General features: G+C 41.5%; 1 protein-coding gene across 1 annotated transcript; it reads left to right on the top strand.

The window, feature by feature from the left end:
* The first annotated feature begins 9,378 nt into the window (after window positions 1-9,378).
* Window positions 9,379-11,389, top strand: LOC108071717 (cerebellar degeneration-related protein 2-like). Its single transcript, XM_041774900.2, has 2 exons — window positions 9,379-9,438; window positions 9,487-11,389. Exon 2 carries the CDS (start codon window positions 9,515-9,517, stop codon window positions 11,207-11,209), a length of 1,695 nt encoding a protein of 564 aa, XP_041630834.1. The 5' UTR covers window positions 9,379-9,438; window positions 9,487-9,514; the 3' UTR covers window positions 11,210-11,389.
* Window positions 11,390-13,746: the final 2,357 nt, after the last annotated feature.

Raw genomic sequence — 13,746 nt, 5'->3', positions numbered from 1 at the left:
AGAAACTAGCATTTTGTAACAATTTCTATTGCAAAAAAAAAACTTTCTCTTGCTCATTTATCAATGAGAGAATAATAAGACCCTGTTTGGTTTATATTTCATATTCTTATACTTCCAATTAGCCAAATTTGCTGTTTGTAATTTTACTTGGCCAACTTGTAGCCCCTTTCAATCGATCCTATCCCAATTCACTTGGCAAACGGCCGCTCATAATCCAACTTAACCCACCCGAAAACCCATCGGGCTTATCGAACTTACCCGCCCGTATTATCCCGCATCAATTTAACCCACTTAATAAGTCGGCTTTTCAATCTTTTCCCTTTTTGATGGCGCCAAACCGCAACAAAAAAAAACAATGAAAAAAATCTCGCAGAATAATAAAAAGCAAGTGAAACCAGAAAGGAGAAAAATTCATTAAAAATACGCGTGCGAATATAGCACATACTTGGGCACTTATTTCAATGAACCTGGGAGCACATCATTGAGCCATTAAGCATACAAAGTGAAGCAAATCGTTCCAGGACCCTTGCCCCTCGTCAGATAGCCAAGTATCTCGTGAGCCAGAGACCAAACCCAGCCCGGGCCTAAGCCCAAGCCCAAGCCCAAGCCCAATCCTTCTTCCGAAGCCCCAAAGTTGACAACATGCAACCCCGGCAGCCAAGCATTTTCCGCCTCAATTAATTAAAATGTTTTGTTTCAATGGATGGCAAAGGGGGGAGGTAAAACCCTGCCCTTTTCCCACGTGCCTCGTCCCTTGTCCTGTGTCCCTCGTCCTTTTTCTGACACATCCGCCGCTCTGGCAGTCTAGTGTAAAATGCTGATTGATATTTCCCGGTTAATAACTTGGGCCGAAGGGTTGCAAGGTTTTCAAGGTCGCGCAATAAAAATTAAGTTCATCCATCATTCATAGCGAGATGAGGCAAGGATCAGGATGAAGAAGAGCTAGAGGTAGCCATCACCCTTTGCTCAGTTCTGCTGAAAGGCAAGCACAACCTAAGGAAACTAAGTGCCTTAAAATTGTATAAAATACCCTTACAAATAATCACTTTGTTGATGGAAATCATTTTAATCAATTCTATAGATCTTGATTAATTTCAAATAATTAACTTTGCAATGACAACTTTCAAGCTCAGGCCTAAAACTTTAAATTAAAATTAAAAAAACAAAGGCAATCCTTTGACTGATATAAATATATATCAAGTCTTTTGTTACTGCAACTGTTTAGCCGTTGATATGATCATAAGGTAAGTATTTTTCCATGCCCTCAAAAGAGGGTATAAAAAGCAAGGCTGGAAGGCTAAATGCCTGGCAGGCTGACAGGCAAGGCAGAAGGATAACGACAACAACAACGACAACTCAATTAGCGAGTCGAGCGCTGTATTTACATAACATTTGAAGCAAGTTTATTTAATTTAATTGTTGTCGACTTTCCGCCGAACGTCGCTCATTGTCCTGCTTTTATGTAGCCTCCCCGGCCCATTTGCCATGAGACTCAAACTCCTCCGACATTTCTCCATTTTCTGCCAGCTGTTATTGTTTTTTTGAAAACAATATGGCCTGGTGCCTCGTTAGACAAACCGCAGACAGACCGAACAAAAGGACGAGGACGAGGACGACAACGACGAGGACGAGGACGACAACGACGAGCCTCGCTGGCAGGACGCGCTCATAAGTAATAATTTTCGGTGGCAGTGAACAAAGGGCTCCCGGCCATTGTTCAGCATCCTCCTGCCACTCGGACCATGATCTCTAATGGTTGCCCAATCATCCGTCTCCCCCCAGGACTTCGCCTATGTACAGGGAGAGGTAAATCAGTATGTAAAATATATACTTTAAATGTACTTGTCTAATTTTTGTTTATAAATCCTACATATGTATATGTAGTACTGGAGCAGCGCCCAAGTCAAGCTGCAACTAAGTTTTAAATTCTCAATGGTTCTTTATCTCAATTTGGCACATTTTGGGCCAGTCTGGGGCAGAGAGCTCGTGGCTGTCGCAGCTGTCTGCCAACTGCAGAACTCGAGTTCAGTTCAGCTCCTGTCAGGCTCAGCCTCAGCTTCTCAGATCCTGTCTCAGTCCGGCACACATATACACTGGGGAAAACCGGAGGGGGGAATGAATGTGAATGTATGGTATCCAGAAACTAGGTCAAAGGGTGTCAAAAAGCTTTTTCTTAATTTCATATTCAATTATTTAGGATTTTATTTAAGAGAGTGCATTTTTCACATGAATACATATTTTAATAATACATATTTTGCTGTTTTAATACCTTAAATAATGTACAGTATGACCTTAAACTGTTTGGATGCCTTCTTAAAATGGAAATTGTATGGAATTGCTATCAATAGAGCGGTTTATTTGTACAAACAAAACAAAATTCAGCCTTTTGAAGTTTCGACTCTCGATTTGTTTTTAAATATTTCATGGAATTTGTAAATTAAATTATTAAATTTCCTAATACTTGTATTTTGTTGCAGTGCAGAGCCCCTAGCAGAGCAGTCAAACATTCGCGCATTCACCCTCCCACACACTCTCTCTCTCTTTTCGTAATGACCTTTGTTTTGATTTTATTATATACTTTTATTCCTCTTTTTTTTTTTCATCTTTCTTTTTTCACATTTTTTGAAGTGGGCGTTGGGCAGGGAAATGCTGAGCCTTTTCTTTTTTTTTTTTTTGTTATTGCAGAAAATTGCGTGCGGTGCCTGAACGCAACTTTCAAGGATGCCACTTACAGGCCAGCGCCACTCCCCGCTTCTTGCACTGTCAGTTAGCTAACGATGTTGCCCCGCTTAACGTGTGTTCCACTTGCCACGCCCCCGACGCCTACATCCCACGCCTTGCACCCGCCCCTATCCTAGACCTGACTAAAGATCAACATTCGAGTGCTACAAAACTTTTGTCATTTACGCGCCGAAAAATTTGGTCGCCACTTCACTCCGCACCGCCCTTGGAAAATCCCCACATACCCCACAGCCGCCCCTTTTTTCGCACCATCAGATGACCTCGGCCCCGCCCACTTCCGCCCATGCCCCCCCCCGTTCTCCTCAGTTCCGTTTCGTTTCGTTCCCATAATTGAATTTTTGCTGCCGACGAGACGAGCTGAAACTAGACACAAAAAAGTGGATAGTATAAGGACTATGAGAAGGTTAGCTGGATGATAAAAACAAATGGGAAAATACCTCCTAGGAAGGGATAATTCTATAATTAAAACATCTGTAAAGTGATTTCTAGTAAATCTAACAAATCAAAATTATAAAACAAATCGTTGGAATTTTATTTCCAGCTTTAATCCTAATCTGTAAGCACTTAAATCATTAATAAGCGTATTATTATATTAAACTTTTAGAACAATAAAATTGTTTTATTTCTATCTCTTTCGCACTGGGGCCCAATCTCGTGTGAAATGGTTAGCCGAGTGTCGAACCTTGGCTCAGAACTGGTTCTTTTTATTTTTTGGGTACAGTCTATCACTCTTAACTATAGCTTTCTTACTTGCTTTGTAATAAGAAGAAAGTAATGTTTTTATAAGCAAATAAAAGGAGATGGACATTTTAAAGTAATTATTAAAAATAATGTAATTAATTACCATCGATGTAATCGATTACCAATAAGATGAGTAACGAGCAAACTTGAAACTCCCTAAAATATGCAAGTGCTTATTAGAGATTATTATTGGTATTTGTGTATAAAAGATATTAAAAGTGTTAATTGAACATACAATAGATGTCCTTTATGAGGATTGGTTTAATAGAGAATATGTGACATACCTTTAGACAACATTTACAGGGTATGCCATGAGTGCCAAATAGACTCACACCCTCTCTTCTCCAAAGATGGAGGCAAACAAAAAAAAAACAGCACGGCTATAGAAAGCAGGGGAGAACAAAAAAAATGTGTAAAATTAAATGAAAAATAAACAATGAACATGGCGCAGTTGAATTGAATTGAAGAGCTCTGCTCTCTGCTCTCTGCTCTTGGCAAGCTTTTGAACAGACCAGAACCAGGACCAGAACCGACAAAGCGCCGACAGAGACAGAGGCAGAGGCACCACTAGGACAATGGCAACGGAGAGCGGGGGCGATGATATTTGGGCAGCGGTAGTGGCTCAGTTTTTGGGCTGGCATGTCCCGGATTCGTTTGTCTTCGCCTCAGCCCCCCCGTTTTTCGTTTTTTAAACATGCTAGAGTTAAAAATGCTGACATGGTCATGGATGCTATGAGGGATGCACTGCACAAAAATAACAGAGTTTAGCTTTTAATCAAGAATAAAATCATTTCTAAAATATTTATTGAACTACATACAAGTTTCTTTTATATGAGAGAACTTTGTAGTTCTTGTTAATTGCGAAAACTTTAATGTTTTTTTGGCTGCTACTTCTATGAATTACTGGCAACTCACACACACAGAGTCATTCACTTGCCCGTACTCTATATACACCACTTCCCGCCATCTCTCACTTACTGTGTGCCATTTCCGTTTCCGTTTTCCACTTTCCACTTGCTGGGTATTTAGTTTTGTCGCCTCCAGCCCCCCGCTCTTCGGCCCCAAACTCGTGTAATTGTTGTACTTCGCGTGTACTTTCTGTTGTCGCTGTGATTTTGATACCCCCCACCTTCCTCCCAGGGAGCTCTGTGCCCATGCCCATGCCCTCTCATGTGTTGGACAAGGCAGCGATGAGTCCTCGGCAGCAACCTAATTGAGTTTCCAGTTTTAAGCTTGCCTCTCGTGTGTGTGTGTGTGCGTGTGACCCCACCTTCGGCCCCCTCCCCCGAAAATGCTCAGCCCACCGTCGGTCGTTGGATTCATTAAAAGAAAAGCAGATGGGGGGGAAAAATTTAACAGAAATAATGATCCGGCTGGCATGCGAAACGGAAGCCATTGGCTCCTGCCTCCCAGAATAATCACCCGGGCCGTAAACGATGCCTGAGCAGCACAGTGGGTCAAAGGAAAAAGAAAACAAGATATTTAATCAATTAATTAATTAGTAAATAAAACAACTTACATAATATTTGTTTAATCATATAAAATTATATAAATAATAACCCAGATTTATTCACGTACACCCTGGGTTTACTTCCAAGAAATATGTTTTACATTTCCAACTTATTTGGAAAATATTTATATTTATTTATACATTCCCCGCACCCTTTTCCAACTGTGCCCAGTTCCATTGCCATCATTAATACACTCCCATACTATATATAATCGTAAAGTTTGTACATCGTTAAGCGATTAGGAAAATCACAATACCTTCCCTCCCCGGCCTCGTCAAACAATCAAAGCATATTTCTGTTTATCAGTTTTTCGGGGGACCATAAAAAAAGTTGAAAATGCTGTTTAAGCTTGTTGCGGCTTCTTGCTAATTAAAAGCCGGCAAATCGACGACCATAAAAGTTGCTAATGAAAAGCTAATGGCTCAAGGAAAAGCGGTTAAGATCTGGGCTAGCAGCGCTCGGCTGGAAAATGACTGGGAGGAAGGCGACGCACGAAGCGGAAACGGAAATTGAGGCGGGAGTTGGAAAAATTGATGACTAAAATGTTTGCCATCTGTTGTTGTTGTTGTTGTCTCTAACAGTCGTTTGCATTTGCCGCCCCCTTTTGCCACTTGAAAGTGAAAGACACCGACGAGGCACATCATTATTTCGACTCTGAGCTTAAACTTTTTGCATTTCTCCCGCCAGTAGAGCTACCTACTTACTTCCCTCTTGCCAGCATCAAAGGTGATTGTTTTCCAGACGCTGATCAATGACAAGCTAGAACAATACAAGACCAAGAGTAAAGGTGCTCAGACTGTGCCCGACAGCTGAGTACCCAGCAAAAACACCAGCCAAGACCAGGGTCTAAGCTGGCTTTCAATCGATGAGCGTGCCCCACGCCTCGATTCCTTTGTGATTGTATCAAAAATAAACTAAAGTTTGATTTATCGAAATTTTAAGTATCGAAAATGAAATATATCGATATTATATTCTTTTCCCAGTACAATTCCCCCTCAAACAATTAACCCGCAAGCTCTTGGAAATACTGGATATTATAGAGAAAAGGTAACCGAAGTGAAACCAAAAACAAGAAAGGCAAAACTTTTCGAGAATAATTTGTGCAAAATTGTTGTCGTCTGTCGACTTCTATGTGGTTGAAGCGATAAAAATCCTGGGCCATATAAATAAAGAAGAACTCACAATCACAGGAGGAGGCAAAGGACACGCTCATCGATTGAAAGTTGAGTCAAAAGTCAGCCTGGCGGCAAATCGAAGTGAAAGTTTGTCCCATGGGCAACAAAGATAGCTCTATTGAGTGATGGTTAAAACAAACATGCAAACTGCCATTAAAATTGACAAAAATTACACACAGTCTTGGGGAAAGAAACTGTGCTCAAAGGCAGTCAAAGCCATCAATAGACTGACAACAAAGTTTACCTCCGCTTAATCAAAGCCAAGCGGAATACACAGCCACGACTATGAGATACCCGGTAGCAAAAAATTATAACAAGTATTTCCATGTCTTGTTAATGAAAAAGCAAATATGCCGGCGTCTATTTTTTTAGGGAGGGGAACGAGGACAACCTGTTGAGCTGCCATCGATCCCCTTTTGATGACTGTCATCGTCCTCTCTGAGCATCGTCCGGCCAAATAATTGGCGCCCAACGCACGACAGGAAATTGCGAAAGGAAACTGAAGACCGGCAGTCAACTTTTCCTTGTCGAGACAGATTTTTTTACGACCTGAACATGAAGTTAACGCAAAAGATTTGACATATATACCAATGCCGTCAATGCAATTGAAAAGCGCACAGTGGGCTTGATTGAGTTGAATTCTTAGCAAAATTCATAGCAAAGGTAAGCGCGCTATTGAGTCCTACTGTGCGGCCCACCGGAGGTTGAAGGAAATTGCATTGGGTAGAAAAAAAGTTCAGAAAGTCGAGGAAAGACTTGGAAAAATATAAGACATCGATGAGACGACGTTGAGTCCTTTGACTTTTATCTTTTACTTTTGAGATAAAGTTACAATATTTAAAATAAAATTCAAGTAAATACAAATTAAACACCTTTTCTATGATTCAACTAAACATGCCTAGTTTTCATTCATTTTTACAATCGAACAAGAATAAATAAGTGAAACTCCGTCAGAAGCTGCTCTTTTTTCTTTATTTTTTGTGTGTGTGTTGTTTTCCCCTCGACGCTTGCCACTTTCCACATCGTTTTCCACGGATTTGGCAGCTGCTTTTGTGCCAAGCTCTTGTTGTACTTGTTGTTTCCCCATTGTTGTAGCTGCTCCATGTGACATTGCTCAGTTAGCTTGTTGTTAACCCACCTTTGCCCCCGTTTTTCCCCATTTCCACCCTCGCGCCACTTTCGTTTTTTGTTTGATTTTTTGAACTGGGCGTGAATTTGTTTGACTCGATATTGTACACATGCTGAAGGCATTCAAATATATTTGAAATAAACTCAGAGACTAGGATATGATTAGAGATGGCAAAATGTACCGATATAGTATCGATATATGACGTGAAAGTCAATGTAATTATATATTTTAAAATTGCAGAGAGATCAATTAGGTTATAGATCGATTAAAATAGGTAGGAAATATTTGGGAAAATCGTTATCAATATCATTTAAAAATAATTCTCAGTCTGAAGCAAAATATCAGTAAAAAGGGAGACCTGTAAGGGTAGCCTTAGATTCGGTCTCCAACAGCTATCCTCAGTTTTTTATATTTTTGAGGGTTTTTTTTTCATTTTGGTTTCTTTGATTGCAGTTTTGCTGGTTTTCCCTTGGATCTGTGCCTGTCTGTGTGCCGTGGATCTGTGTGTGTGTGTGTGTGTTGAGTGGCACTTGACAAAGTTATGGCACAGCCGCAGGTGCAGCGAGAATGTTAGCAACGCTACGGATGCTGATGATGGCGACGACGATGACAGTGGCTCTAAATTCGGGAATTGGGCATGGAGAAGTGTTTGAGCTGAAGGACTTTTTGCGTCACCACTTGGCCTGCAATTGATCCTTTTCCGATCGGTTCTGACATTTTCAAATAGGTCCAAGCAAGTCAAATATGAGAAAAGTATAGAAAAATATTTAGGAAATTTGTAATTAAATATATTTTGAAATATTCGTCTGGTAAATAATATTTTCTTTAATTGTGTACTCTGTTTCATTTGATTTACAGCTGTTTCCGCTTGCCTTTGCTGACCCTGGCTAACTTCTCTTTGACCAGAACTGCATAATTTATGTGAATATTACGAAAAAAAAAGCAACAAATTGTGCTGCCAACAGCCTTCTTTAAATTCTCTCTATTAACCAATTCCCCTTTCAGCGACCTTTCCTTCCATGATGAAAAGATGAGAAAAAAAAATCAAAAGGAAAGCCACCAGGACCAGTGGGACTCCAACCGTGGATGTGGAACGATAAATAAATAAATCAAAGGCATTTAATTTCATTTTTGAAGGCAACAGAGGCGAACCACACGCAGCTGAACTCTGGCCTCTGCTACTTCCTTCCTTTTCCCCTTTTTAGCCACCGGAAAAAAAATGCGTCACACGCGGCGTATGCGTAATGTGGCCTAAGAGTCAACGGAAGCTAAGCTGAAAATATGTGCGGATAAAAACATGGATAGCTTAAATAATGTAAATATAAATATATATATATAAATAATGTAATATTTAATATGTAAATAATTTTGTAAACTCTTTTATTTTTATTTAAAATATAGTCTAAGATTGCAAACTCCCTGTATATTTCTCCCCGTGTGTTTAGGTAAAAGAGAAATCAGGTACAAAAACTAAGCCCAAAGGTAGGCCAGTCAGTGGAAGAGTGCACAAAGGAGTGGGGTGGAACGGGTGGAACGGTATGGAAGGAGGCTAAGGACGGAGAAAGTCCTGATGAGCAACTTCACTTTGACGCCTTTGTCAATTTGTTCACCTTCAGTCCGCAATTGAAGGGCGAATCCCAAGTCGAAGGATGGCAAAAAAGCGGAGATTGGGACAGATTTCGCAAGGAGAACGTGCCACGCCCTTCTTGTTGCTCCAGGTGTCCCCTCTGGTCTACCCTTATTTTTCCTTTTCCGCTGAACTAACAGAGGCCCACCGTTGTCCTGTTGACTCTTCTATCAGCTGGCAATTTAGTATTTAACTGCGTTTAAATATTGTTTGCTTGTGCGAAATATAATTTAATTTTATTTGTTTATAGTTAACAAGACTCTGCTAACTCCACTAATTAAATGTAAATTAATTTAAAAATTAACAAGGAGAGAAGTATATCAAATATTTGAAAACTCGAGTAACGAGTAAATGCTTATCTAAAAGAAATTAAAGAGAAGTGAAGAGTTCGCCTTACCAGTAATAGGTTATTGTAGAAAGGTAAACAAACTTTGGACGATATTGTCAAAGAACTTTAAGTCTAGTTGCCTGTGAATTTCAATTTGAAAGAAACCCAAACCCCAACACGTATCCGTAAGGCCATAAATAAAATATAAGCCGACTCTTACAACATTTTTGCAGGGTTTTTTTACCTGAAAAGAACCACAAGATGGAGGCTTTAGAAAGCAGTGTCTCCAAGTTCAGGCTAAACGATCTGCAGCTGGCCGCGGAACTCGAAAAAACCCTGCTGGAGCGCAACAATGAACTGGACACGCAGATGAAGTTGTACAAGGCCAAGGCAAAGGAGCAAGAGCGCGAGATAGTTCATCTGCGCAAACACATCAATGCCTTGGCCGAAGAGAACGACACCCGGGTCAAGGTACTTGAGCAGGTGGACGCTGGGATTCAGGAGCTGGAGCGGGTCAACCAGCGGCTGACTGTGGAGAAGAGTCGCGCCAAAAAGCAGAACCAGCTGCTGACCACTAATGCCGAAGTCCTGGAAGCGCGCTGTGAGGATCTGACCCTGCAGCTGAGCTTGGCCCGGCAGTCGCTGAGCAAGGTCGAGCGTCATCGGCAGGAGCGCCACACCAAGTTAACCATTTCCAACAACCAGGAAATGGTTTATCACCAGTTTCAAGCCAAAGTCCCGGCCGAGAACCACTCGCTTTGTCATGCCAACTCAGTCAAAGAGAATTTCCTGAACAGCGAAGACAGGAAGGAGCTGGACAGGCTGCTACGTGAAATGGAAACCACCAAGCAGGACTTTCTCGCCGAGCAGCAGCGTTGCGCTGATCTGGAGGAGCAGCTGGGGGCCATCATCCAGGAGAACCAAAGCCTGCAGGGTCGCCTGGCCGAAGCCAGTGGCAGCCATGAAACGATGTCCCTGCAAGGAGAGCTCTCACTCCTAGACGAGGTGGTACAGGGCCAGTTGTGCACACGCTGCCTGCGATTCATCAAACAAGATCTCGACGAGCAGTCAATCCCTGCCTCCTCGGAAGTGATCTCTCGCAGTGGAAGCACCTCCCAGGATCGCTTTCTGAAAACCGCCAACGATCTCCAACTGAACGCCAATGAAAGCTTAAATCCTTATCACGAAGTAGTCGAGAAATTTGAGGCTTTGCTAGAGGTTCAGCGGACTTCCAGCGCCTCGAGAAATCTTGCCGAGGCCAAAAAGACCAGCGACTGGGATGCTTCTCCAGGCTTGAAGCACAAAAAGAAGGAAAGTAGGTCAAAGGAATTCGTGGTAAAGCTCAATATTGCGCCTATTGAACTCTGGGAGACGGAGAGCTCCTCGTCGGGTGTCTCCTATGGAACGGACAGCAAGTACAGCCAGACCAACGAATCTCAGTTTCGTAAACATCCCGGCGAGCATTGGAAACTCTACCAGGAGCAAAAGTCCGACGATAAGCCGGGATTGATTCAGGGAAGTGCCATAATTGCTAAATCCCTGAAGAAGGAATCTCCTAAGGTGGTATCCTCGGCCAGAAAGCCCCTACAACCTCCGACAACCGCCTCCAAGCCGAGTGCGGTCTGTGAGCCCTCTCCCATTAAGTCTATTGTGGAGAATGGACGCTTGCGGAAGCCACTTCAGCGAAAGCCCCAGGAATACCAAACAATAGCAGCTGGTGTCAAAAAGAAGAATCGCCGGCAGCACCGCCACCAGAGCTATGATAATGTGACCCGGAAACGTCAACCCACCAGCGAGCAGCGTAACCCAGACCTCATGGCACAGGGCAGTATCTCGAAGGTGTTGAATATATCCCGTGGATGCGTCAATGCTCCCTTAACCTCAGATACTTCTCTCAAGAAATGCGGTCTATCCTACGCCGAGGTACTACGACAAGCCAACAAATCCGGCAATTAGATTCCCTCCAGATTGCAGAGCATAGGATAAAGCCGCTAATAAATCTGTTTCTTTTTTTAGAGTTAATATTTATACCCAAATCCGATTTTGTATCCCGGATATTTAAAATTTATTTGTAATTTTTTAAAGTTGAAATTAAAAGTTAAGAGTTGACTAAGAAATATATAAATATTTATTTCATTGTATTGTTTAAATTCTTTAGTATTTAAATTGAGTTTGCTGAACCGGTATCTTGGCAAGGATAAATGTATTTCCTTCGAATACCTCATAATTTCCATTTCTCTCTGTTTTTCCATTCTTAAGAAGAGTCAAGGAAAAGCAAGCTGCAGGGGGCAGGTAAGAGGAAAAGGTGAGGAAATGAGAGTGGCAGATAATCCACATTAACAGGTTAATGGGTCTATTTACTCTTTTATAAACTTGCCAGAGCCCTCGAGGAGCTGAAGAGGAAGTTTGTAGAAAGACTTCTGGGGATTTACCTTTCGCCTGAAACGGCAAAGTTAATAGATCGATTAGTTGAAAGTGAAGCGGATTTTTGAAGCGAGTTTCTTAATTAGGTGTTAGAAAGACAGGGGAACAGGGTTTGTTTTATCCTTAGAGTAAAGTCAATAAAAATATTTTAAACAAGATATAGAACTGAGTTACATGACGGTACCTCTGCTTTATTAATAAAATTCAATTTGGAAACTTATCTTTTGTCACCTAACAATTTAAAATTTATTTACTTAAATATATGTTAATCCTTCACCTTTATACACTCGCTTTTTTATTGGCCAAACCTGTTGGTTTAACTACTGACCGGAACACCCCTCAATTTCAATGGAACCTCCACTCGATTGCAGCTTTTGGTAGATGGTACATTTAGCTATCTGCCTATTTGATTGAGTGAGATGAGGTGGCAGGGGGGGCAGGCAGCTCATTCAATGTGTCTGTGTGACTTTTGCTTCACCACACACACCCCCCGGACACACACACACACACTCTCGTACACCCGCCGCCTGACAGCTAGGCCCCTCCTCACGCAGGCATGACAAATGTCTGGGACATTTCGGCACACTTGTCAGGACCCAAAAGCCCAAAAGCCAATTCCCCTGGCCCAACACTCACACACACTAACACACAGAAATGAAGAAAACTCGCCCAAGACGGGAAATAAAACGAAAATGGGGTAAATGCCCCTTGAAAGGTGAATCGTAGAGAACTTTGAATGCCCTTACCAAGTTATAATTCGCAATATCAAATGAAAAATTGTATTTAAACTATATAAATTTATAAATTTAATTATTATAAATGTTCTAGGTTTCATTTTTAAAATAACTGAATTAATTATTTGCTTAAGAAAGTCATTTTAACTATTTTAAGTTGTTATTATTTATAGAAATAGGAAAAGAGCTAACTTTCATAGGTTTTATATCTTCTATAGCTTGTATATAAAACAATCTACTTCTATATATAGATTTCTTTTTTTCACAAATAATTTTAAAAATCTTTAAGCCACATACAACCCTCTTGTAGAGTACCAGAGGACATGAACCCTAAGAGTTTCTCACATGTTTTGCCCTCCAAGTTCCCACCATACATTCGAGTTACTTTTTTTTCCTACTTCCCAGATTCTTTCTGTTTTCACAAATTTTCATGTACTCTCCTTTTTTTATTGTATTTTCTTTTTGTTCTGGATTTTTCCGGGTCTATTTCCTTGGCGGTGGCAGACTTTTCGCATTTCGTTTGATTGTCCCCGAGGAGAGTGGCTAAAAAGTTGCGACTAGCAGCATTTGAAAATTAAAATTATAACCTTTCCTTAATTTGGCAAAGTATTTTAGGATTTAAAATAAAATATCTATATATTATATATATTCCAAATACACAAATAGTAAAAAAAAATCGATTAGGGTTAGGGCGGACTTTTAATAGCCAAAACTTGTTCCATCTCCAGCTTTCCTGCTAGTCATTTGGGCCATCATCATAACGGTCATTATCCTTGCACCCTTTGCCACTATATTTTTATATGCTCTACTCCTCTCCTCCTCCCCTGGCCCCCCGAGTGCATTTTTCCGCACTTTTCCGCACTCATTTCCGCCTTTGCCAACCCCCTCCCCCCACACTCTCGAAGCGATGACGCTGCAAGCCGGAGGAGGAGTCATTAGCCCGGGAAATATTGATGGCCGCCATCGACTAGTCATATATCACAAATTACCGAGGCAATGGGAGCACCACCAGGGGGTTAATGGCGCAGCCCGATGGCTGACAATTTTAAGCCCCGGCAAAAACGGAAGGCTAATTATTCAACGTCAATTGGCATAAATAATGCTGCTGGTAACTGGAACTTGAACACGGAATATAGAGCGGGAACAGTCGACGCCTTTTGCCTTATAAGGCCGGACGACAGAACTTAACCCCCACCACAGCTCCTTCTACCTCCAATTAACCCCTGGCTGGCGTGACATAATTGCGGGGATTGGCATGGCGATAGAGAGAAGTGCAAGAATATGCAGCTCTCGCCCACTCGGCATTATTAATTCATCAGAAAATCCATCATCAAA

The sequence above is a fragment of the Drosophila kikkawai genome, chromosome X, assembly GCF_030179895.1.
Source record: "Drosophila kikkawai strain 14028-0561.14 chromosome X, DkikHiC1v2, whole genome shotgun sequence".
In the NCBI taxonomy this organism is placed as follows: domain Eukaryota; kingdom Metazoa; phylum Arthropoda; class Insecta; order Diptera; family Drosophilidae; genus Drosophila; species Drosophila kikkawai.
Note: the sequence above shows the minus strand (reverse complement) of the source record. Positions and strands in the feature narration are given on the sequence as shown.

Coding starts and splice junctions, on each gene's coding strand:
- LOC108071717 (XM_041774900.2), top strand. CDS start 9,515: ATGGAGGCTTTAGAAAGCAGTGTCTCCAAGTTCAGGCTAAACGATCTG.